The sequence below is a fragment of the Semicossyphus pulcher genome, unplaced genomic scaffold, assembly GCF_022749685.1.
Source record: "Semicossyphus pulcher isolate SPU_LCO1_2020_fin unplaced genomic scaffold, fSemPul1.0.p SCAF_26, whole genome shotgun sequence".
Lineage (NCBI taxonomy): Eukaryota > Metazoa > Chordata > Actinopteri > Labriformes > Labridae > Semicossyphus > Semicossyphus pulcher.
Genome location: NW_027211700.1, coordinates 6,340,443 through 6,366,372, shown reverse-complemented (window position 1 = coordinate 6,366,372; position 25,930 = coordinate 6,340,443). Strand labels below are relative to the sequence as shown.

General features: G+C 41.8%; 3 protein-coding genes across 3 annotated transcripts; 1 reads left to right on the top strand and 2 right to left on the bottom strand.

Annotated features, from left to right (window-relative positions):
• Positions 1-369: 369 nt before the first annotated feature.
• Positions 370-5,828, top strand: mrps22 (mitochondrial ribosomal protein S22). The gene is made up of 8 exons (XM_069676669.1): positions 370-496; positions 1,162-1,319; positions 1,413-1,577; positions 1,945-2,088; positions 4,089-4,172; positions 4,423-4,568; positions 4,741-4,849; positions 5,394-5,828. Exons 1-8 carry the CDS (start codon positions 370-372, stop codon positions 5,484-5,486), a joined length of 1,026 nt encoding a protein of 341 aa, XP_069532770.1. The 3' UTR covers positions 5,487-5,828.
• A 762-nt stretch (positions 5,829-6,590) lies between these two features.
• LOC138604708 (coatomer subunit beta'-like) lies at positions 6,591-20,731 on the bottom strand. Its single transcript, XM_069676679.1, has 22 exons — positions 20,652-20,731; positions 19,778-19,915; positions 19,518-19,604; positions 18,541-18,667; positions 18,289-18,437; positions 17,870-18,016; positions 17,482-17,581; positions 17,239-17,381; positions 16,900-17,099; positions 16,020-16,130; positions 15,565-15,653; positions 14,519-14,625; positions 14,294-14,437; positions 14,027-14,157; positions 13,597-13,804; positions 13,200-13,310; positions 11,250-11,464; positions 11,048-11,140; positions 10,605-10,785; positions 10,368-10,439; positions 8,297-9,322; positions 6,591-7,631 (listed from the first exon to the last, which is right to left on the bottom strand). Exons 1-22 carry the CDS (start codon positions 20,652-20,654, stop codon positions 7,542-7,544), a joined length of 3,672 nt encoding a protein of 1,223 aa, XP_069532780.1. The 5' UTR covers positions 20,655-20,731; the 3' UTR covers positions 6,591-7,541.
• Positions 20,732-22,575: 1,844 nt separating this feature from the next.
• On the bottom strand, positions 22,576-24,428 carry LOC138604649 (retinol-binding protein 2-like). Its single transcript, XM_069676606.1, has 4 exons — positions 24,356-24,428; positions 23,126-23,304; positions 22,937-23,038; positions 22,576-22,626 (listed from the first exon to the last, which is right to left on the bottom strand). The coding sequence occupies exons 1-4, from the start codon at positions 24,426-24,428 to the stop codon at positions 22,576-22,578; spliced, it is 405 nt and encodes a 134-aa protein (XP_069532707.1).
• Positions 24,429-25,930: the final 1,502 nt, after the last annotated feature.

The following is a 25,930-nucleotide window of genomic DNA, read 5'->3' as shown; positions in this document are numbered from 1 at the left end:
TATTTGAATTGTTTTTAGCTCGACATAATTAATTTGTGGCGAGCATATTTAATGTTTTGGCCTTATGTATATTTATCTAGACTTTTTTTTGAATGGATAACATAAGAAAATGTTTCCTTTTACAGTGAAACAGGCTAGATATAGAATTACAAAGCAGCATATAAAACCAGAAGGAGATCACATTTGGTTTGCTTGTTTTGTCGGTGACACTGTTGATAAAATAGCTCATGATAGGCCGTGGGAAATAAAAATAAACAACGACGATGTTGAGCTGCGCCTACACACAAAAATACACTACATATCCCATGCTGCTTGGCTGTTGAACTGTAAGGTGAAAGGTCATGTCGCATCGATGAGGTAATAACAAAAATGGCGGCGCTCGGTACAGCACGGTGCTTATTTCGGAGCTACTGTAGAGTTAAAAATGTTCAAAAGAGCAAGCAAATGTTGGTCAGATGTAGCGCCAGGGCACTGTGTAGTGGAACACCAGACAAAGGTACGTTTTAATGCAATGAATATATTTTTAATTGAATGAGTTTCTTTACTACAACACTGACCTTGTAGCTTGTTTCGTTAGCCTCGACTCCTTTCAGTGCAGGTGTCGAATTAGGTTAACATATCGGCCTCTTTAAGATTGACTTACCTGCTGGAAATGATAAAGGCAATGTATCAGTAAGTTTGATATATTTTATAAATAATTGAAGTATTTCTTTAAATTCGGCTTAATTGTAACGTAAGTTAATGAAGGGTTGAGATACATACAATATAATAATGGTTCATTAGTCTAGCTGCACGGCGTTTACCTCACTGTCGATAACGATTCTTTAAAACCAACGGAATTGGCAGAAAAATCTTCAATAGCTTTATATCATGTAATATTGAGCGGAGGTGTATTCATTTTTAAAGGGTTTTTTTGATAAACGTGTGTGTACAGCTTTTACTATACCCCACTTTACTGTCAAACATGGCAAAAAGTGTTAAAAGTCTGGTCTGAATGATTTTAAGTTTGAGAAAACATTTATTAGGTCTCCTGTAAAACCATATCATTATACTTAAATTCCAGTCCAGACTACACTAGTAGCTTTCACGACAAACAATGTAAGCCAATTTAAAACAAACTAAATCTTAACTACACGTCTTTTATGTTTTTTTTTTCTCCAGCCCTCTCAGACAGTGCAAAACCACAGTTCACAGATCCAGCTGTGCAGGACATCCTCAGCAGGATAACAGGCCTGGACCTGCAAAAAGTGTTCCGACCCATTAAACAGGAACTGAAGCCGCCTACATATAAACTCATGACCGATGAGCAGCTGAACCAGGTGCCATTAAATAAACTATAAGAACACCTCATCACCCACACACAAGTCCCAGTAACACCTGTTTCATCCAGTCCCATGTGTGTGTGTTCCCAGGCGACAGAGTTAGCAGCAGAGCAGGCGAAGAAGCTGCTGAAGATGCCCCCTGTCCTGCAAGAGAGGAAGCCCATCAACGATGTGCTGTCTGTGGACAAGATCCTAGATGGCATGGACACAGCCAAAATTGTCTTCACAGACATTACCTACAGCATCCCACACAGGGTAGGTTAAAGTAGTTGTTAGTTTGTGTGCAGATTATATAGTTTGTAACTGGGGGCTGTATGGAGGACTTGATGGATGTTACACGTGCTTCAGCACAATCAATGTTCACTCTTGGTATAAAAGCATCAACAAAAGCCAAGGTCAGGTTGATAAACAAATGTTGTCTGAAGAAGGGATTTTTGAGTTGTTTGGATGTCATGTTTTCTGTTTTCTTTTTAAAATGGTGACATGGATTTATATGCTAACAGCTGACTTTTTTTCATGTTATTTTTTATATTTAATATGGTTTTATAGTTTAATACCTGTCCATACGCAACTTTTTGCTGTAAGAGGTGAGATCCTTAAATACACTGTTGTTTTTCAATAGGAGAGGTTCATTGTTGTAAGGGAACCTGACGGGACTTTAAGGAAAGCGACCTGGGAGGAGAGGGACCGGCTCATTCATGTCTACTTTCCCAGGGAGGGTCGAAAACTCACAGCACCTCTCATCTTCAAGGAGGAGAATCTCAAGGTAGGAAATTGTACAGTCTGATTATCATAAGAGATATCTTTCCCTGCACCTTTCCTCTGTAATTTTTTGGAATTCTATACTGTTAATGAATATATTAATTCTGTTTTTAAGATATAGAGGCAACGTTGACCCATAGTCATGATATTAGAAGCCCTGAACACTTACACAGGTATTTCCTGATACTTCAGCTGGTCATATTGAACAGCTTGAAGTTGGGTGGAAGTATGCTGGGAATTGTTGAGGCCACTAAACATACTACCTGTATACGTTATATGCTGGGGCTGAAGGATTTTGAAAAAATATCTAATTGCAATTATTTTGACTTTTACTGCAATTTCAATATGCTTTGTGATATTAAAGGGAATGATCATTTTTACATCATTATGGTGTGGTTTTTGCAGGGATATATACCAAACTATTTGATACTTACCTCTGTATGTGTTGTGTAGGTCAGAACATCTCTGCAGCACAATATTTAAATTAAAATGGTATTTTGGGACGCTCAGCGGTTAATCAGCAGCCCATCTACAGAGGCTAGAGTCCCTGATGCAGTGGCCTCATGTTAAACTCCCACCCTCAGCCCCTTTGCTGCGCATCTTCCCCTGTTTCCGACATTATCCACTGTCCTCTTTGTAAATAAAGGCATGAAGGGCCTAAAAGTAATCTTATTGCATTTAGTGCACACACAAAGAAGTGCACTTTACCACTTAACCCCAACAGAAAATAATAACATATATTTATAGTTCACTGGCAGAGGTCAATAAACTCAAACTGTTGTACTAGGTCTTTCTGAAACTTTCTTATTACCGTTCCCATAGTTCAGTGGCCTTTTCACCGCAGATATTTTGACTTGTCATAGCAGGAGAATCACAGGTGCTACTAATAACATAAACAATGACTTTCTTCTATTTAAGCGTCTCAGGAAGCTATGTCTTTGTGACAGCACATCAACATGCACAATACTAGGACCGTGAAACTAAATCAGTTAAATGGAATGCAGCCATTGTTATTGTTATTAGAGACATCTGTGCTTTCACTACTGAGACATGTCATAATGTGTTCTGTGACAGAGCCGGGCCCTTTGTAGTTATGAGTAGCTCCTGTTTTTCCCATGAGCATTGCCTTGTAGGACACAAGTGTACATCACCAGCACTCTCAAAAGCCAAGTGCTTCTGCATGCATAATACGCTTTCAGTGTGAACCCCTTTAAGCGTAATTTAGTTCCAGGGCACCTCGTGTTGGCTTTGCTTATTGGGACACTTAAATGGAACAGAGCCATCAACAGTGATTTTTAAGGCGCCACATTGTGTGTATCTTTTAAAGTTCACACAAGTTGAACACACACAACTTTTGCAGAGCAGATATTAAATGATGTAAAATCTGGTATTGTTTACATCAATGCTTGCTAGCTAGCACACTTGTCTGTGTTGGTGCTTCTCTGCCTTTCTTGGTGTGTGCACGCTCATCTTCGTGACTGCGTCGTGTGGCATATGCACATGAAAAACAAACCTGCCAAAACAAAGAATTTTTGTACTTTTAACCCTAAAACTTAAAATATAATGGATTCAAAACTATACTATACCTAACTATGTAACTATATAACTAGAACTACCTAACTAGATACCTGCGTCATAGTACAAAGTAGATGCTTTGTAGTACTGAATACTTTCACATCACCTGCATCAATAGTGTATGTATACTTTGTACATATAGTACAAGTGTCAAAATTATATATCATCGTGATACATCAAGTTGTTTTTTGTTCTATCAAGTTACAGTACTATAAGTTGATCCTAAACCGGTACGGCAAGCTGTAGTTCACACTTGAAAATAAAGCTGTCGGTTGTCTTCCCTGATAATGTACTGATGCAGACTGTCATGTGAGTTATGTGAACACCACTATAGTCCCTGAGAAGATGTCTAATCAAGTAATGGAAGTGAAAACACGTGTGTGGGTGTCCAGTGAGGCTTTAATTTTGACCTGTGTGTCTCTCTGTTAGATGGTGTTTTCCCAGGACCGCCATGAGGATGTGTTGGACCTGTGTCTGGTCCAATTTGAACCCGACTCCTCAGAATACATCAGGGTAATACGACAATGATTTTCCTGTTTTTTTAACCTGATCGCCAAGTGCGCTGAAATCTGTACAATGTATATCGCCTGATAAACCATGAAATTCCAACAGTCAGTTTCTGTATTTTCTTTGGATCACTCGATATGATGTGTAAAATTAGAACAAGGGTGTGGATTAGAAGTTTATAGATTTGATGTGAAGAGCTTCAGGCTGAGTACACCATCAAATTAATTTAGGGTCTTATCCCTTTATGTGTGTGTAGGTACATAGAGCCACCTATGAGGACCTGGACAAACATGGCAAATATGAGCTGCTGCGATCAACCAGGCATTTCGGCGGCATGACCTGGTACCTGCTGAACGCTCGCAGGTTGGACGGGCTTATCGTGGACATGCTGAAGAATGAGCGGTGAGTTTGTGTGTGTTTGATAAATGCATGTGTGCTTCAGGCTGGACCGCCTATCTTTACTGACTCTTCGACTTGATTTAGATTGACCAGGGCCACACCCCATCTACTCTCCATGCTAGCAAAGAGCCGTGACCTAAGCCCCCACTTTGTGTCTGTCTGTGTGTGTTTCAAGGTTCCAGGATGCAGTGAGCCTCGTGTCTCTGTTCCACATGGTTCACCCCGACAGCGAGTCCGCTCAGGAAGCTGCCAGCCAGCAGGCCACTGGCACCGACCTTGTTAAGGTGAGAACACGCAACCTTGACTTAAACTCAGTTAAACTTCTATTCACTTTGCAATATATGTATTGCCAATTGATCCAAAGAGTCAAATAAATTGTGACTACTGAGGTATCAGAGTAAATCAGGAGTCAGTGTAGTTCTTGAGAGGTCAAGTCAAGGCCGCCTCATCTCAGGTTTCCAGTGTGAGAGGTTTGCGTTTGTCTCCACCGTGGGAACTGCGGGGCCGAGCCCTGCACACATCAGGTCTTATTAGCGCTCGCAGCCCCTCTGCCTTGAAGCAGTGGGAGTGACATTGAAAATGACAGCCATTTAATGTGAAAAGTTAGCGGCAGGAGACACGGGTGTCTGTCTGTCTGCTATCACACAAAGCCTCTCATTTAGTCATGCTTGATTTAGAGCAAAACTTGTGCTGTGTCTTATTAAGCTGCCACTGAAACAATGAATACTGTGATTGTACTAAGATGTTTTTGCAAATCCCGAACCACAAAGTAATTGGTGTGCCCTTTCTCTACTCCCCTTTGCTGACCTCTGACCCTTGTCCCTGCAGATCTATGCCCAGAAGGAGTCCCAGAGGTCGGGGTACATCGAGCTGGCCCTGCAGGCGAACGAACAGATGGATGCCAAGAGCTCGTCTGCCTGACGGACCCACTCCTAGATAGAAATATACAAATTCATCCAGAATGAGGAATATAATCCATAACCAGAAAAAATGACTGAAAGTGGCCTCCAAAATGTGAAGTGCAACATTCTACTCTTTCACTGTTTTGGTCCAAGTCACATGCTCCTGCCCTGACAGGAAAGCGTTACACTTAACAGCGAAACAACTCGAAGAATTCGCTTCGAAAGTGCTCGTAGGATGCACAAAGTTTGTCATTTATCCATGGAGAGAAAACGTAGTGAAACACCCTCATTGTCTCAAAGTCAAACCTGATGTGTTCGGTCAAATGATGTACATAACATAATAAAGATCTTTGTACCTGTGTGACATGTCGATGGAGTGAAAAAACTGTAGAGGGTTCATAGCACGATCAACTATGTCACTAGGGGACTGGGAGTGCGTGAACCGAGTGTGAAAGGCAGCAAAGGAGATGTCAGACGAAACATTCGGAGCTAGTCAGTGGATTAGATGAGGAGAAATGATGCCTGTTGGGGGCCAAAACAAGTGTAAGTAATCCTTTCTTCTATGCTGTTCCTTTTTCAGATGTAACGTTGGCACCATGAATAGTTGCATTTTTTACATAAGGATTTAATACCACACGGTTCTGATGGGCGGTGAGAGCTAGCATATAAAGGGGGGGTGGCTCTGGGACACCAGAGCTAACTGTTGAGCCTCCCCGAGGTGTCGTGGGCCAAAACACCGGTGAAGGGAGGTGCTCACCTGATGTTGATGTCCTGGCTCTCGCTGCCCGTCTAACTACAAGTTTGAGTTGCTCTCTTCTATCGTTCCTTATGAAAATGGAGGAGTAGGGTGAGGTACAGCATACAGCCTCACCCACACCTCTCTCTAGAAACTCTTCTCTCGATTTTTCTCTCGTTTCATTCAAATGTGGAGGTAGTATCAGCATTGTCAGTACCTCGAGCCTGGGTCTGTTGGAAGTTAGCAATGCTGCTTGGGTTATGGTGGCCACTTAGGGTCATGTGGTAGTATAAGTATTTGGATGAGGCAACAAGGGGAGGGGTTTCTTCACCGAGCGCTATCGTTAGGGAAAGTATCTTCTGTTCAATTCAAATACAATCACAGACATGGATAAAAGATGATTTTATTCTCTCTTTCACGTTCACGTACACCGTACCATCCGACCTAAAAAAGGATCTTTGAAAACACACATGTAATGCATGTAGGGCATTTGGAACAGAAACAATCTGTAAATGTGACCAGTTTTTCTGAAAAGCAGCATGTGTTGATACTAGCTTTAAAAAGTTTCCATTTCATTTAGACATCCAAAACAGAGGTGATAAAACCAAAAGGGGGGGTTTGTTGTCGTTTGGGCTTGTTCAACATTTTCCAATACACTTCCTTTTTATGAACATCATAGCATTCGGAAGAAACAGGCAGCTTTGTCCCAGATAACTGAAAAATACTGCTCTAATCCAGAAGGAATGTTAGAGAAACTAAACGGTTAAATTTTCCTTTTAAGAATGAAAGCATGTGGAGAACACCCTGATCAACAGTGGTGTCAGACTGTATGAGGTATAAGACAGAAGAGTAGTTGTTTTTCAGCTTGAGAAGCACATGGCACATAGACATGTGAAGGCACATTTGAACCCTTAAATCATGATGGATTTTAAACAGCAAACATTTGGTGTAAAAAAGTTCACCAACGACAGTTTGACTTTGATATTCTTACGGGCTGCAATTTATCCCATACATCCAAATATCACGCAAACACCTCCCTATATCTTATCCTAATTTCCCCTTTAACACAATTTTTGTCCCTTTAAATCGACCCATGATTACTTTAACCTCATAATGCCCCTTCATGGGTTTAGTACACGTAAACCCAGCCTGGACATGTCCGAATGGTTCATTAAGGTTGTGGCTTGATTAGAAGTCTAACCTGCTATCTTGGAGGTTAACTTTTGCACCATTTGGTCCCACAGCACCACAAATTTTCAGGTTTTTAAAGTCATTTGACAGCTTTGTAAACAACTGTTTGTGTTCTTTGGTCTGCAAAAAAACTGAAAGGTTTGGTTCCTATTCAATCAAGAAATCCTCATCCAGGTTGACGTCTGAGGTGTCAATATCTTCCAGGTCAAAATTGTCCAGATCCAGATCATCCAGGGCCTGCAGGAAGAACAAAAAGTGTGAGGTAAGCAAAAGGCATTGCATCAAAAGGAATGGCCACGTACAATTCTTTATTATACTTCACAATAAATCTGATTCCATAATAATATACACTATTTGTACATATGTGCCTTAAGGTGATCTTGAATATTTTCACTTAAATAAATGTCTGTTAAGTCGCTTTCTATCGCCGAACGAGGTAACATAATTGCAGTATTACAGACTGGGTGTCTGTGGCGACTTTAGCGCAAAAAATCACAAGTGGCTCCCAGTTAGTGACGCGTTTTCCATCAGCCAGCAGTGGTTGGTCTGCCAGAGAGGGTAGGCGGAGCTAAGCGGCTGCTTTTCCGGCCTCTGCAAGTGTTGCAAGTAAACAGTAATCTACTATGGCTGAACAAACAAAGAAAAGATGGATGACTACAGATACAACTTCAAAAAGAAGTGAAAGAAAAAGAAACAAACTTGACGCTCAGATGAAGCAAACAGTCTAAAAAGGAAAGCGGCCGTCAGAGAGGAAAATCAAGAGTTACAACCGGAGCCAACCGTGGACGTCACACATGCAACACTGTCTGGATATCTGGGAAGTGTGCTCCCGCAATTAACCGTTTATCGAACAAAACTGAGATCTTCAAGATTACAATTTTAAGATAGAAAACAATGTTTACCTCGTCAATCATCTCATCCTCGAGGTCTTCTGCTGGTTCCTCAGCTCCCCCAGGAGCCTCCTCCTCCTCTGCCGGAGCTTCCACTGGGGTTAAAACCTGCGGCTCAGCCAGTAGAGGAACAGCGGGCTCAGGAAGTGCTGTGATTTGTTCCTCTTTTTCTGGTTCTTGTGCTGGGACTGGCATCAATACTGGCATTGTGTCTTGGAGAGGGTCAAGGGCCAAATCTGGAAACGTTTGGACTTGGACGGGCAGATCCACCACTGGACTGTCTGTGTTTTCGAAGGAGATGAGCTCATCCACTGCTACAGGTGATGGTGCCGTTACTGTAACTAGTTCCTCAGGAACAGGAGTTTCCTCTGCTGCTGTGTCTATGAGGGCTGGTGCTTCTGTGGAGATGATACCTGCTTCTTCAGGGACAGGTGTTGCTACAGCTTCTAGTACATCTGTATCAGCTGTCAGACCAGTGCTAACCAGGACATCCTCTACAATGGCTTCTGTTGCCACAGTCTCACTCTGTGTTTCTTCTGTTGACATGATGGCTTGGGGTGTGGCCTCTGTGACAGATGTTTCAGAGACATCAGCTGCTGGAGAAACATCTGTCTCAAGTGGTGATCTGACATCCACAGGATTGGGTTGTACCATCTCTGGCTCTTCGAAGGGAATCTCTCTGGTGGACTCTGAATTGTCTTCCTCAACAAAGTCTAACACCTCCTCTAAAATATCGGCGTTTTCCTCTTCAGCAGGACTAGATTCTGCATGTAGTGGTTCAGGATGCGCTTCTGTTACTGCGACAGGCAGAGGGGATGCTGCTTTTGGGATGAACTCTTCTACTGTAGTTGAAACTGGAACAATAATCTCCTGTTTTACTGGAATGAGTTCCTCCACTACAGCTGTTTCAGCGGGCTCTGCCTTTGTCACTGCAGCCGTTTCTGCATGTACTGCTTCTGTCACTGCTGGTTCTTCTACAGGTGCAGCCTCTGTCACTGCTGCTACCATGATGCTTTCATTCACGCTCGTCACCGCCTCCTGTTTACAGAAAAGGTAGAATTACGATTCTTTTTAAAGAATAGGTTCACTGTTAATAACTTGTCATCGATGCATATGGGTCGGTGTCGGACCAGGCAGCATGCCAAAACGGACATTTTTTTCTTAAGTAAAAGTAAAGAATTATTGTGAGCCAAACGTACTATAAATACCAACAGTAAAAGCACACGTTCCTCTGAAACCAACCTGGTGGTTGCGGTTACAGACATTAAAAATAACTATATAGAAATAGTCAATCTCGTTTGCTTTTGTAGGTCATATAGAGGCATCAGTATTAATTTCAGCCTGTTTTATATCTAGAACTCCTCACAGGAGCTTTTAAAAATGATGAATGCTTTCATGTACAAATTCTCTGATCCAGCGCACTAAACAACTTAAAGAGGGGGTATTATGCTGTTTCACATTTTAAGACATAATGTTACAATGTTGGATGTCCAAACTAAACGTGGGTGAAGTTTCACATCTGTAGGTAAAAGTATGTTGGAGTAATCCCCAGGCTTCTCAGCTCAGTCTGCAGGCTGCCGTGAACGCCAGCTTTTACACAGTTTGTGCTACACGCTGCACACAAAATGCAGCCTCAGCAGGCTTCAGAAAGTTGGCCAATCAGAAGAAAGTGGGGTTGTAGGGGCGGGGTTTCTTAAAGGGACAGAGCTGACCGAGTTGTTTCAGGCAGAGGGCCTGCACAGAGCACCAGCGTGAGAAAAATGAGTTTTTTTTGAGCTGTAAATTATGCTAAGCTACTCACTCTGAAATATGAAGCTTGAAATTAGCATAATACCCCCATTAACTTCATTTACCCAGCACAGCAAAATTCAAAAACATTAATCTATGTCCACCATTGGAAACTGTTGTTGAAGCAGTCTTAAACAGTCAACGGGGATCTTCCACAGTTACTGTCTTTTAAAACAAAATTCCTTCACTGTTTATTCCCAGACAGTATTTCAGACTCGCTGAAGTGTAGCTGGCTACAGGGTCAGTTAAAGGAACGGCATCTTTCTATGACATTAGGTACAGGTTTGATCCTCACCTCTAGGCCGGGGATCTCTCCTTTTGGCACAAATGCTGCACATTCCTCCAAAATATTCCGGTCCTCATTTGGCTAAGGAGACAGAGAGAGGGAATAGAGAGACAGGCCAAATGTTATCTTCACTTACATTATACAACATATGCAGCAATGACGCTGGTTCTGTGCGTATATCGGGATGAAATCACTTCACAATTTATTAAAGTTGTGTGAGGTATAGTTCCTCTGACTTCCACTGACCATGACGAGCGGGTATTCTGCGGCAGGCCTGACCCTGACATGAGTCTCCTTCAGGTACTGCTCAGCCAGCAGGGTTTGCTGGAGGCCAGGGAACAGGTTGCTGTACTGGATGGGGTCAGCCAAAGCATCTGCTGCCTTCTGGTTGACCTTGGACAGACTCTCCTTCCACAGCTTCACCACCCTGAAGGGAGGGAAGAGTACAGAGCAAACCAGTGATGCATGATGTATACTAACAGATATAGCTTATCTTTTTAAAGAAATACTTTTAGGAAAATTGTTTGGCTTCAGTTTTAAAACTGTAGATTTGCTGTCTGGGAAACACAACAGGCATATTACACAAATCAGAGACAAACTGGTTTATGCAAAGGTTCTAGAGGACATGAGATTAATGACTACACAGACACAGCCAGCATATGCTGTGCACGCAACAGAAACAACTTCACCTTGTCACATGGCTGGGCAGATATGTTCTTGCCAGAAAGGCAGCTTCTGGCAGCCGATCTGTTTTGATGAGAAGGTCCAGACATTTTTCCAATCTGTGCGAGTACAAAAGAAATAATTAAAAAAATAAACTGTGAAATCAAAATGTGGATAGAAACATTGTTCCCCTCCCCTCCACTCCCCTCCCCTCGTCCTCTCGCTTACCTTCCCTCCAGGAAGTACGTGAGAAAGGCCACGTTGGTCTTCCCGTCCCTCTCCGCTCCATCAGCCAGTTTTCCCACCATGTCGGCGTTGCCCGAGGCGGTGGCCAACAACAGTAATCCCCCATAATCCTGAGCTTGGTGCAGACACTCCTGGGCGAGGCTAAACTGGCACTTTGTCGTAGCCAGCTCTGCCAACTGCTTCCATTTCTGCTCTGACTGGAATCCCCACATGTCACGGCGCCAAAGAGACAGGAGAAGATTATCACAGGAGGAGACACATGGACCTTAACAACACACTGAAGCAGTATGGGAGGCCGGGGCTGTAAAACTGTTCAATTCAAGTGATTGATTCTATAAACATAATCCTACAAATTACAATGGCAAAAATAGGGAAAACAAGTAATCTATTTTCATGTAGATATATTCTTTATGCTATAAACAGTAGTTGACTAATGCTATAAAACTAATAAAAGTTATTCAAAAATAAGTTTTTTGAGAAATAGACCTGACTCATTATGATTAGTAGACTACACTATATAATGTGAAGAACAGCTGCAGTTGTTGACATCCACAAAAGATGTTGAAAATAACCCCTTTAACAAGCACATAAAACACAGTAAACATTAGCTCAAACATGGTAGTGTATGTAACGTTTCCAGACTGTCGATCTTCAAAAATATACATTTGTAAAGCTGTTTTTGTTATGCTAGTGTCATGGGGTTAGCATTTGTGGTTTTGAGAGAAATTGATTGGCATGTATTCTTATATTTATCCCTGTCAGAATATATTGTAAAAACACTGGTGACCCTCTCCTAATTCCAAACAAAAACACTTTGGTCCAAAACTGTCCTACATAACTAATGACATTCAGATTTAGCTTAACTTTTTGTATGAGGCTACTTAACAAATATTTGTTTGCTAACACATAAAAAAAAAAAAAAATGGGGCCACTTTGCCTTTATTAGACAGGACAGCTAAAGAGAGACAGGGGATATTGGGACACGAGCGTGTGGAAGTTAATGCAGCAAAGGGCCGATGGCGAGGATCGAACCTGCAACCGTCTTTGTAAATGGAGTGCTTGCATTACCGACTGAGCTAAACCAGCGCCCCATGCTAACACACTTAGTGATCTTGGTCAAAAACATCAGTGTGTTATCATTGTCTTTTTTATTTTTATTTTGGCTTTTGCCTTCATTATATAGGACAGCTGAAGAGAGACAGTAAATGTGGGGAGGAGAGAGTGGGGGTTGACATGCACCAACTGGCAGACCGGGAGTCGAACCAGCGCCCCAATATTTTTTAGCATGTCAGCATTTAGCTCAAAGCACTGTTCCTAAATACAGCTTCACATGGCCGCTAGCGTGGCTGTAGACGAATCTCAAACTCATTCTAAAAACTGATTCTGAGCAGATTTTAAGAAACTACAAAAGTGGAATGTTTCCTGAAAGCAGACATTATGTGTACCCAACACAGCCGGTATTTGAATGTGCTGATGGTCCACAGTATTCTACCACAATGCAATGCACAAATAAAATTGAGGAGCTGCTCACAGCTGGAGTACAATATAATACAATACATTTTGGGTTTTTGTGAAAATAAAATGAAAACATCTCGGCAAAGAAGACTTCTTGGAAAAACATTTTGATGTTACGTTCGCCTCTTTCACACACGCACTGAACATTTCCTGACATTGTACGGATGGGCTGCATGTGTGATCACAAACGGACACATTTTTGACCCCAACTTGACCCCGATTTTCCCCTGCCAGCCTCCTTTGACTTGCACTTTTATCGAAAACCGCTATTCCACATTATATAATTTCCTGTTTCCTGTAAAATTGGTATGTACTGTATGTTAAAAATTATATTTTTAAAGTATGTTGTCTGTACTGTATACAGTCAGTATGCCGTATGCAGTATGTTTTTGTGTGCATATGCATGCGTGTAATCACCTCTGCCTCCAAGGCCAGCTGATAGGCTATCTTGATCTCTCCCAGCTGCAGGGCCAGCTCGAACTTGTGCTCTGGGTCAGTGGACACAGCCAGGGCCTGCTGTTTGAACCCCTACACAACCAAGAACACACACAAAAAAAAAATTCTGTCTCATAAATTCTGCTATGTCATCTGTTTTTATGTAAAGCACAATGGCCAACAGGGGAAGACAGGATATGTGAAAGTATGAATGTGAAAAATGGACGTGGTAAAAGAGACCGCGTGAGAAGCAGAACCAGTCTCATGACTGATAGACTGACAAAATCTTGCCTGGAGCTTTTGCTCCATCTGGCTGCCTGATGTTCTGTTAATTATGCATTCATCCGAATCCTGAAAAATGTCGCAGGGGAAAACGTACCTGTTTCTCCAAAAAGTGGGCGACCCTGATCCTCTGCTCCTTAGGGATTGTGGGTAAAACCTTGTCGGCCGTGTTGAAGTCCCTCCTCATGACAGCTGTCTGGTATTCCAGCACTGACAGCAGCAGGGAGTAGCTGATGACGTTCAGCTCCTTGTCCCCAAGGTAGAGACGATCGTCCTTGGGGATGTAGCCCAGCAGATACATGGTCCTAAAGAAAGATCAGCTTTAAGCAACTTCTTTGAGATGTTTTTAATGGTATTTCTAATTTTTTGAGAATGTATAGCGAGAGAAAGGTGGCCGACATGAGGTGCCACGTAGATTTACAGCCGCAAAGGGTGGCGATGATGGCTGACACATTCGTTTTGTTCTGATTCTATTTGTAGGTTTTCTAGTACATTTTTGAATATTCACGAGCTTAGAGGCTTTGTACCTGTCAAGGTGAGCAATGGTGATGATCTCTCCCCCAACAAAGTAGTTAAGTCTGTTAAGAGAGCTGGTGTAGATGAAGCAGTCCCCCACCCACACCCCTGTCTTCACCACCTCTGACACCTCCCCCAGCACCTGGAGAGCAGGAAGAAACGAGAAAGACACAAATAATTGTCGGAAATAATAGTGGAAATTATACATTTTCTTCTCCTCTTCATCATTTGTTCTGCAAGTTCTGCAAATTAAATCCTTGCACAGTTAAAGTTCTGACCTCAAAAGCGTCCTCTATCCCATCCTCTGTAATCGCTTCCTTGGACTCCTGTGCCGCCGCCACTTTCTCCGGTAGGTACCGCAGCACAAAGAAAGACTCACTCGTAGCGATACACACAAGCTCCCCAGAGTCAGACCAGAAGATCTACAGACAGGAAGACAACATATTGTAAGAGGGCGATAGACAGACTGCTGGAGAAACGAGAGCCAAAACGGTGCGACTCACATGTTTAGGTTGGATCTCAATACGGCGGATGAGTTCAGCACTCTCCCAGTCGTAGAAAGCAAGGCCACTGTTTGACCTCACTCCCAGTAAGAAGCCACCAAAGATACCTGTGGGATAGCAGGTCACTCAACATTAATCAAGCACATATATACTTTTTTTAAAATTTTATTTTAACCAACTTATTGTATGTGGGTATGTTATTTGCCATGTAACAAATGTCTCCTTCTTGTATATAAAACTTGAGCCTGTTTCGTGGACAGCACACAGAAGTACCTGCCTTAAGGCCCGATCAGACAGAGCGTGTTTTGCAGGCTGTAAAATGCGAGGCGCACCGCATTGCCTTTTTTGTTGAAGCCTACGGTTAAAGAAAGAGCAGCTCACTGCGCCTCTTTTTCCTACTGTTGTTAAGGCAACCACCGAATCATTAGCTGTCATTAACCTAACTGTTATATTGTAAACTGACAGAAGGCCCGCCTCTCCTTTCATCTGATTGCACAATGAAAAAAAAAAAACACGAGGCGCTCTGAAATGCAAAAAGCAGCGCGCAAAAAGCCTCTCATTGAAAACAACGACAAAAAAGCCCCCAGCTGCTAAAACGCATTCTGTCTGATCGGGCCCTTAGGATAGATGAAACGTAGCTATTGTGCTAATTCTGGAATATTTACTTTGAAGCGTAATGCTGATAGGTTGATTAATGTGGACTTCCTGATTAAATAAATTCAACAACAAAAAAAAATGTATCCACACACACGTATATCTGTCGTGTCAGAATCCGAATGAAGTTATTGTGTAGTAAGCTTTCACATACAATGAATCTGCCATGGTATTTCGATAAAAAGATAAAAAGCAGGTAGTGTAGAAGTAAAAAAAATAATTAAAAAAATTCTGAATGGAAAATGCAGTAAGATTTAAAATAAAAACATCCATATAAAACAATTAAATACTTAAAATATGTCTATTTATTAAATAAACCCTTTTTATGCAGGAATGAGGAAAATATTGACCACAAAATATGCCACAGTGTGAAGTAAAAAAATGACACTCACCTTCAGCCCCAAAGTCAGGTTTAAAAGTCTTCTTCTCTTTAAAGTTCTTAAATATTTTGACCATACTGCTGCCTTCCCTGGTCGCATACCTATGAAAATAATGCACATAATGATATACCTGACCACAACTTAATTCAACTTGTTAAATATAAATTCATAACTCTGTCCAAAGTTTAAATATCTTCTTATCAGCACCTCGAAAGCTCATTATCGTACCATAGCCTGTTTGTTTGGTCTTTCCACAAACGATAACTTAAAAACAAACAGTAATGCATTAACAGTGCAGCCGGGAAAAATGTCCAGCATGCAAACCTGCAGGAAGTCGTGCACAGGTTTAAATAACATCGATTAGTGAGTTAGAGGGCAAATTTTCAGGCTAGCCGTTTTCTCTTTTTCCTGCATATATGCTAAGCTAGCTAGCGTTAAATGATATCTTTAACATGATTATGACTTACTGTGAGGAGTCATGTGCCCAGATGAACTCTTGAGCTGAGCCAAAGCTCTTGTTCCTCAGGGCCATGGCGGTGTAGATGATATACTCTCCATCCCCACACACCACTACAAACCTGCAAAAACACACAGACAAAAACAAACATAAATTCATGGAAATATAATTATATTATGTACATTAAGAAAAAGAAATATAAACCTCTCTCAATTAGGAAAAAAAAAATCTCTCAGCCTCGCTCATTTAGTATCAAGTGTAGATTAAGTGAAGATTATTGCAACTTCATGTTGTGGAGGTGGGCATGGCTGGCATGCAGCTGCACGAGGGAGAGGCGTCGGGATGGCTCAGGAGAGCAGCGCCATTGAGTTGATTGGCACAGCTGGTGCTCAGCGAATTTTGCTCTCCCCTTTTTATGCAGTAGCGTGCTGGACTGTGGGTCGGCTCACACATGAGAAAGAGGTCACGGCGACGAATGAAGCTGAAGCAAGATAATGTTCTGTTGAACTGTTTCCTGAGCTGGAGATCGGGCCGGTGAAGAAGCCAGGCAGCGGAGGCGCACGGTTGAAGAACGATCAGTTTATTTATAGTGTGTGGAGCCGCAGAAGTTCATGAAAGAAAGTATAAACTGCAAGTGATCTGCCTGCTGTGTTTGTGTGTGCGCTGGGGGAACTCAAGTTGGTGTAGACCGAGCAGACTAGAAAATTAACCATTATTTCATTTAGTAGTATATAAACAAAAACAGTGTTGTAGAACTGAGTTGCTGTTAAAGAGGTGTGATACAGCAACCAGCACCTTCAGGTAAGGGCAACAATTAAGATAATCCACAACTTCTAATCCAGAACTCACAAGTTCTTGTCATTGTTTCCACCCACAGCACAGTTTCTCACCTCCCGTTGGGGCTGTGTTGGATGGTCTGGGGGTAGATCTCACAGCTGCCCATGTCTTTGACACCCAGCTGCAGCCGCTCCCCATCCCTGATCTCAGCCTCTCCCATTGCCTTCAGGTTGGCCTGCTGAACCTCGGAGTGGCGAGCCCACATGACCTTTCCACTGGAGTCCATGGACATGGCCGGCTCCTCCCGACCCAGCTGAGACAGAGAGGGGGAAAACACATCAAGAAGAGGGGATACAGATGAATGCAGGTAGGGGAAGTGAGGTTTTAGTAACCTGAGATGTAGTTTACAGATCATATTTCAATGTTGATGTTCAAAAACATATACAGTATACCTTGATGATGATGCTGCCTTCATCATAGCCCAGAGCCACACTGTTGGAGCCCTGCTGGCCACAAATACACCACACCCTCTCCATGCCGTAGTTCAGTGTGTTTTCTAGACGGTAGGTGTTGGAATGCCACACGCGAACAGTGCCTACACAAACGATAGAGAGGTCAAAGCTGCGCTCATTCGGGGCCACAGACTTGCTGCGTTCGTGCCGTTTTAAAATGTTTTATCAAAATACCCGACCTACCGTCCTCAGAGCCTGTCAGGATGATTGGCAGCGCCGGATGGAAACGGACACAGGTCACATTCTGGGCGTGACCCTCCAGGGTCTGAACACAGGTTTTGTTCTGGAAGATAGAGACATCGCTTTTTAAAATTGATAGGTAGCATTGTAGAAATGCATTCCTGTTATTGCCTTCACTACAGAAACAACTATACCTACTTCTACCTACCCTTTTAGACTTATGGGATAAAATTAATTTGAGGTTCATGTGAACTTAATTTATGAAATTACCTGAAAAGAAGGCGACAAGATATATACTGTATGTAGGGCTGCACGATATTGAAAAAAAGATACATTGCGATATCTGTGAAGGAAACCGAATTCTTGTAGCATCTCATTCTGTATTTGGTACCTGATAGTCCCAGATCTTAACCAGGCGGTCATCTGCCCCTGATATGAGGTAGGGCTTGTCTCCCCCGCTGTAGTAATCAATGCAGTTCACGCCCTTCTCATGGCCCTCCAGAGTGAAGTTGGGAGTCTTGGAACCCAGCTGCCACACCTACAGCAGGCCGAGTGGAAACACACAGAAAGAGGTAAACAGCAGAATGATTCACAGTTCCTTTAAATATCACTGAATCATTGTTATTTTGCAAATGAGGCCTTGATTGAAATGGTTGAAAACGTCCATGTAAAAGGTGCAGTCACTTTACCCTTCATTTAAACTGGAAGAACAGTGTTTGTACCCTGTAGCAACCGCCTATTGTGTACTTAATAAAAAACTGCACGACTATGCGCATGTATGTCTGTGTGTGTGTGTGTGTGTGTGTGTACCTTTATGGTTCTGTCCAGAGAGGCACTGGCAAACTGGTTGTTGTCTTTGGGGTTGATGACGATCTCCATGACGTAGTGAGTGTGTCCCTCAAACACTTGACTACACGACCACTTTCTGTCCCAGTCCCACAGCTTGATCAACATGTCGTCTAAAAAACACACACACATACATACAAATATAAGACATGATAAGGCTCGGTACAGCATTTAAAATGCAGACTCTTTGTGTGGTCGTATGTCGTTCTTTCCTACCACTGCTGGTGAGGATGTAGGGCTGTGTAGGGTGCACAGCGATACAGCGGATGTAGTCAGAGTGAGCCTCGAACATGTGAACCCGCTCCAGTGTGTTGTAATTGAACACACGGATCAGCATGTCATCCTGGGGACAGACACAAGACCAACAATTGCATTTAACCCTAAATTAAAAAACACAGGTTTATCTGACAATTGTCACTGCCTCAAACAAGGTGTGACACTGCCCTCATGGGCTGTAGTACACACCTATTCACCTTATTCACATGGAGGCCATTTTCCTTAAATTCTGTTGGAATGTCATGGTTGTAATCCACATTTTAAGATGTATAAGTTGGTTTGTGGACGACTACTTTGAAGCCCCAAGTTTGGCTTTTGCCCATCTATCTATTATAAAAAATATACTGTATAGAAAATGACTTGAAACTCGCAATTGAGGAAATTGTTTCTGATGTAATACATCAATGAGATGTTTCTTATCTGTGTCCATACAATGTGATGTCTTCTTGCAACTATTGCAGTCGCTCTCTGCTCGCCGTTGAAATCAATACAGGTTTAAGGCACTTTCACATCAACTAAGAGACCACGTCCACTTGTTAAATACAGCCTATAGTCTGTTCCAAAATGTTGTCGAATTTGGGCTTGTGGTTTTTGCAGTGTAAAACAAATTCAAAAGGTTTAAATATTTCCTTTATATCAGGGGTCTCCAACCCTGCTCCTGGAGAGCTACCTTCCTGCATGTTTTAGGTTTCTCCGTACTCTAACACACCTGATTCGAATGTTTTGCTCATAATCAATCCCCTGAGAAGCTTCAGTTGGTTGATAACGAGCAGATCATTCGAAGTTACTGAATTAAGCTGATTTTGATACCAAAAAAAAGAGAAAACCACAATTCCAATCCTGAAAATAAATGGCTACTGACATTGATTTACCTTGACATACATATATTTGAGCTCCAGTTATGTTAGAATACTCACTGCTCCAGTAATGACCCAGTGTTTCCTGGCTACAAACTTGGCCACTCTGACAGGCAGGTCGCACAGCTCAAAGGTTTTCACCATCGTCTACACACACAGGAATCAAAGCAAATTAACATTAAACAAACTTTATTGACATCTGGTAATCAAAGGCTTGGATAAAATTGTGTGCATGAAGTAATGACTCAACAAGTGATTAAAGGAGTGCTCAAACAAGAGAATTGAGTGATTAAAGGGGACTGTAGCTGACTGATAGTGACCTGTGTCTCATGGTTCCAGACCACCACAGTGCCGCTGTATAGGCTAACCACCATCCACGGCTCAGTGGGGTGCAGATCCACACTCTTCACCCGGTCTGACCGAGCCGTCAGCTTCCGCTTGATATCCAACCGCAGAGGCTATTATAGAAAGAAAGATGATGACAATAGAATATATTAATCAGCAAGAGTCTAATAAGATAATAAATCAACCCCTCTCCGCAACAACAGATGTTCTTCGACAGGGAGTTGTACAAACACTCATTAAGACAATCGTCAGCCTGTGTTTGATATATTACAGTCTAGCATAAAATATGTATCAATTTTATAACATAGACCTTCATGTAAAGTAGAAACATGTAGAAAACATGTTATATTTTATTTTATTTCCGCTTTTGGAGATAGTTTTGGAGGGGGTGTGTCTGTTGATACTACTCATTCCACATTTTATATGCATGACTGCTCCAGAATGACTTGGTCCTCTCAAATCAAATCAAGTCAGTGAACAGTTGTAGCCTTCTTGTTGATCTACTTTTCAATGGGAGAAATGTATGTTAAAAAAATCTCGCGTAAGTAAATCTAAAAACTTTGTAATATGTAAAAATAGACGGATGGATTGTATCTTTCTGGGAAGGTTTACACTTTGCTGTTCATAAAATATTTACTTTTTTCCCTTGTTGTTGCATTCAATATGGTTGCAGCATAAAGTACACATACGGTAGGCTATGTTTTGAATTGACTTTCTGCCTCTTATGGATAACTTTGTGGATAGTTTTGTACGCACACGTTGCACGTGCAACTTACAAAACAACCACCAAACAGCAAAACACAAGCGAAAAAGTTATAGTATAGTATTTGGTTAGTTTGTTCCGCCTACCATGATTTAACGTCAGTTGGTCTCTGCCGTGTTGTAAAGTACGAGACCGGCCTCCCTGCTGCCCTCGTCGAGCTTCTACCGTGTAGCTCAGAGGAGAAAGTTTAGCAACGAAGCGAAGAAGAATAATACGGAATCATTTCCGGTATTTATTTTCACAATAGAAGTCGAAACGGTTATGTCTCGTAACTAAAACAAATCAGGCCCAAGTAAACCTTTTGGCTTATTTAAACAATATAGTAAAAGGACAGGGAGATTGGGACACACACTTGGATAAACTTAAATCTTAATTTTTAAATTATGATATGTGTTTCTTAAATTGATTAAAAATGTATCAGCAAATTTGAGCAAAATAACAATAGTACTATGAATGCTACTCGTAATAATAACAATAATAATACTAATAATCATCATAATAATAATGATACAACTAATTGTAATCATTTAAAGCTGTGAAAAAATGTGAGCAATGTGATACTATGAAATACAACCATTTTAACTATATTTATGTAACTAAGACATTTGACTACAGCTTTCATTGCTCTGAACTTCACAGATACAAGAAGAACATATACAAAAGTTGGTAATAGTTATGTTTGTTTAGCTGTGTAAACAACCTCTAGACAATAACATACATTGTCTCCTTAAAGGTCAAACTGTTATGTTAATAGGTCTATGTAAATAAACAGTGCAAAGGAGACTGGGAGGGCTGAAATAAATTTTTATGAAAAAAAAGTAGTTACTGTATGTATTTTACATTTCTATGAACGTACAATATCCCATTTATCCTACTTGGCTGATTTGACTAAAATGAATGATGACTGTACATATTATCCATATTCATATTATCTATACATATTTTGTTTTATAAAGGGCCTCAGAAGTTTCTTTTGTGCTTACCAATATCAAATAACAGCTGTTTTTGTGCTAATATTTCCTCTAATTTGTACAATTTGCAGCTGGAGCGTCAACACTTTTATTTTGAACACAACAGCCCTCCTTTTCCGGTTAAAATCTCACTGCCGCTGTTTGACTTGACGCAGCTTCTTTTGGCGACGTGGATCCTCCAGCGCTTCCTGTGGGAGCAGCTCAAGATCCGGCAGAGAAGCAGAACACGGTGTACCTGCTGCGAGCTCTCCCGCTACACTGTAAAAAAAAAACGCAGGCCACACCAGTTTTCATCCCGGAAAATTTACTTTACAAATAGAAACTATGGAAACTGCTTTAAATTGTATTTTGTCATATGTAAATGGTACAGAGAATTTGATGTTGAAAATTAGATTTTTTTGCAGTGCAAAGCTTTTTGTTTTAAAAGTTACATTAAAGAAAGATTATCTTATAAAAGAAAACTATAAGTTTAACTTTTCCAAATTAATATTAATGTATAATATATTCACCATACGCCTGCAGCCTGTATGTCTTAACAAAACAATTGGCATACATTTTTTTGGGATATGAAGGTCCCGACTAGGCGTCAGATGAAGCGATTAACTGCACCCTGTCTTTGTTTACATTTTTCAGGGCAGAAATTTAAAGTGACTGATGCATATGGCTGTTAAAGAAAGCAGGGTGAGATTTTTTTGTTAAAAACCAACACTTAAGCATGTACAGGACAAAATCAGCAAAGAGATGAGAGGTACGGCTTTGTCCACAGGGGGCGCCAAAATCAACACAAACTGAAAGTTCCTCACAGGAGCTTTAAAATGGAAATGTGTGATAAAAGTGGATCATTATCGTGCCATTACTTGACGGAAACTTAATATACGTAAAAAAAACCAATTTCACTATATTTATGGACACATTTTAATTGGAAGAAAACACAAATCAAAAAGAAAAGTGGTGTTAAATGAGTTTATTACAGGTCTTCACAGTTACATTATAAATAGACAGCAACACAACAGACAGTTTGGTGCAGTTCGTTCACTTCTTAGGCCTTCTTGAATACTTGGTGGCAGACTTTGTCGAGCACAGTGATTTCCTGAAAGAGAAGACGCACACCTTTAGACTGCGAGTCCAACATGATGCAATTAATGTCTCTTTTATTACATAATCGGTCAGAGACTACATCTACATGTTTTAGATAGTGGTTCATTATCTTTTTTATGGTTATTGCCTTTAGATGAGGCAAATTTGTCTGATCTAATCAAGAGTGTGGACAGATTTCATCATGGAAGTTATTGTCTTTACTTCTGTTTAACGTGTGGAATATAATTTCCTGGTTGATGTGCCCAAACTTTTACGACTCTAGCTAGGTCAACATTTTGCCAACGTGTCACTCTGTTCCTCACCAGGTGCAGCTGGTCTCCCTCGATCCAGTGTTTCCAGCCACGGTTTTCTTTCTCCCCCTTCTGAACACACACCAGCTTGTCCCCGTCCCAGACCACCAGCGTCTAAAAACACCGCAAACAGAAGCAACATGGTAATTTGGAGGACCTTCATTGGTCAGCTCAGTGTAAAATACAGGAAAACTGCCCCACCTTGACTTTCCGGTTGTCCAGGCCCTTTGTGTGCTCTTCAAACTCCTCTCCTATGTTGAAGTTGACCTCGTAGTTTCTGAAGGTGCTCAGGGTTTTTGTTTCAAACTTGTCTCCGTTCTGGACGATCACCTTCGTCTGATGCAGGTGGCTGGCTATCTTCCTGGTGGCAAAGTCAATGTCTGCGTACACAAGAAAGAATGGGTTAATATCAGCGTCTGAGTCTTAGCAGGAGTTTTATCCCGTTGCGAGGAATTTTCCCATCCTAGTTAGTAGTTTGACTTTTACTGAGAAACCCTTATGCGTGCAGAGACACCAAAAGCACACATCCACAGACACACATGACACCACAGGACACTTATTATGATTCCTCTCCCACTGGGGATTCTGACAGTCTCATTTACCCTTTAAAAATGACCTTGCTCCCAGTCAGAATTGCCCTAAATGAGTTTCTCCTCCCCGTTCAGCACCGGGCCCCGCTGAAGAGAACCACCCACCCCCGACCGTTTAGATTTTCATATCCCATTTGCCTTAAAGTGAAAATTCAATTTCTTCCCATCACTCTTACAGATGAGGCCCCTATATTTACCCATCTAAATAATATTTTTGACCCATTTCCATAAGGATGTCATTTCCCTCTCCGCTCGATGGAAATGAGGTGAAGGCATTCAGGATTTCCCGGATTTAGAGTGAGCCGAGTGTACCGGGGTTGTTTTATGAATTGCAGATAGAGTCGTGAATAATGAAAGTGTTTTTGGGGCCTGATCAATGATGCGATGAAAGACGGAGAGCGCAGCGCTGTTCTCTGTATCAAACTCTATCTCGCTCCCGTTTTTTTAGTCTAAGTGACGAGCTGGCTCGCTGCCAGATCCAGAAACCGAATCTGTCTTCCTTTTCTCTAGATCCGGAGAATGAAAATGCAAAAAGGAGTGAATCAATATTTATTTGGCGTGGTAACAGACGGCAGACGCTCACAGGGTGGAGGTTAACTTAACCTGACAGCAGCTCAATGAGGAAATGAAGCAGTGCCACAACGTTCCTTTTTTTTTCTCTCTCTCTCTGTCGTTCCGTCACACTCATCCCAGATTTCCTGCCCAGACCTTCCCTTCCTCCTCGGCTGCATCTTGAAATGCAACCCTTTAATTGACTCCTGTTTTATTACTGAGGGTTACACGCCACGGTCTCTCTTTCTATGCCTTCATGCATGAAACAGGCGATAAGAGGGAAACTCACCGAGGGCCTTCATGACCTCCTCGAAGTTGTCGTTGCTCACCATCTCCCAACGTCCATTGTAGTCTGCAGGCATTTTTCTAAGCGGTATGTGAGTGTAGGTAGGAGTTTGCCTTAGCTTTGTTTGTTGCTCTGAGAGAGACAGTTAAAGGGCCCAACCCTTTATATACTCTGTGTAAACTGTGCATGCGTGTGTGCGTGCGTGTGTGTGTGTGGACCAAAGGCCAGGGTCCGCCTGATAATTCCCTCAGGACAGTGTGCATAGGTGATGGAAAGTTCAGGTTTACATTGTGCCTTGCAAACACTCTTCTTCTCTAAACATGTTAGAAAATGTTGCATTCGATAAAAGCTATATTATAATCCCTGCAGGAGCGTGCACATGCTTCTGTGTCAGTGCTTTAAGTGTGCGCACACTCACTTGGATGCACTTAAAGACTTTATTTTCAGATCCCATTTCCTCTAAGCACGGCAGCTTCAGCAATTAACCATTATGGTGTGCTGGAATGAGAGCAGGAACAGAGACGAGTGCTGTCCGTGCATGGAGTTCGTTTCTCGTGCAGCTGAAAGATTACCTCTTGATTCATGTTAAGGAACGTTTAGAGGAAGATATTTTGTTTCGTTAAATGCAGCTCAGTGACGCTGCAGCAGTATTTACCAGGCCGATGTACAATAGTTTATTTTGCAGAAATGTCAACAGTGTGAGTATGTGTGCACACACTGAGTTCAACCTATGTTTCATGCTTCAGATGTCTCACCTACTTAGTACCTGTTAATGAAAAGTTCTGGCTGCTTTTTATCTTACCTTTAGACCACAGTTTAAGTAAAATTGATCTTAAAGTCCCAAATCCCCCTAACTGTTCTTTATCTCAGACATCGACAGAGGCTGTCTCTTAACAGCAGCTCTAATCAATACAGTTTGCTCTCTGGATCTCTTTCAGAGGAGCTGAAGCGCTTACAAAATGCTACGGTCATGATACAGTTACACAACCGCAGCACTTCAGAGCTCTATCTGACAGTGACACTTATTTGATCTCGTGTCGATGAGATACTATGTGGAGGGTCAAAGGTCAAGGCAGGCGGTTGTCTGTTATGGTTTATCATATCTGATAATATGCTCAAATCTACAGTAACACTTATCTCTCACACACAGGCAATGGTAAGATTAAAATGTCTTACTGCGCTCCTTTACCTCAGTTTACCTCATTGTTAAGGTGTATTAACAATGACTAAGCTTGTCTGCGATCAGTGTGGTTTAAATTCACAGTTTATCAAACAATGTACACACTATGTGGGACACATGTAGTACCAAATACTGATCTGTAGCGGTGCGAATGAGAATTAAAGCTGCACAGTTAACAAGAATAGTATATGGCTGACCGCATCAGGTCAATGTGTTACAAGGCCTTACGAGGCCGATGACAACTTTTTTGAAAGCAGGTGCGCACTGCGGACGTAGGTGAGGACAGCGGACAAGCAGCGGAGGAGCAGCCCCGCCTACTCCACAAACAAAGTATCCAGAGCCGTATAGACAGAGAGTCACGTCAGTGGAGGACCAAAATGCTCCATGATCCGCCATTG

Bases quoted from the DNA above. Each gene is read 5' to 3' on its own strand.
- LOC138604708 (XM_069676679.1), bottom strand. The intron at 18,438-18,540 runs GTAGGAAAGAAC...TGTGTTTTTTAG, and splicing joins CTACATCCTCACCAGCAGTG to ACGACATGTTGATCAAGCTG. The intron at 10,440-10,604 runs GTCAGTGGAAGT...CTGTCTCCTTAG, and splicing joins CAGAATACCCGCTCGTCATG to CCAAATGAGGACCGGAATAT.
- mrps22 (XM_069676669.1), top strand. From the start codon at position 370: ATGGCGGCGCTCGGTACAGCACGGTGCTTATTTCGGAGCTACTGTAGA. The intron at 1,320-1,412 runs GTGCCATTAAAT...GTGTGTTCCCAG, and splicing joins CCGATGAGCAGCTGAACCAG to GCGACAGAGTTAGCAGCAGA. The intron at 2,089-4,088 runs GTAGGAAATTGT...TCTCTCTGTTAG, and splicing joins TCAAGGAGGAGAATCTCAAG to ATGGTGTTTTCCCAGGACCG.
- LOC138604649 (XM_069676606.1), bottom strand. From the start codon at position 24,428: ATGCCTGCAGACTACAATGGACGTTGGGAGATGGTGAGCAACGACAAC. The intron at 23,039-23,125 runs GTGGGGCAGTTT...CGGTGTTTTTAG, and splicing joins TGGACAACCGGAAAGTCAAG to ACGCTGGTGGTCTGGGACGG. The intron at 22,627-22,936 runs GTGAGGAACAGA...CTTCTCTTTCAG, and splicing joins AGGGAGACCAGCTGCACCTG to GAAATCACTGTGCTCGACAA.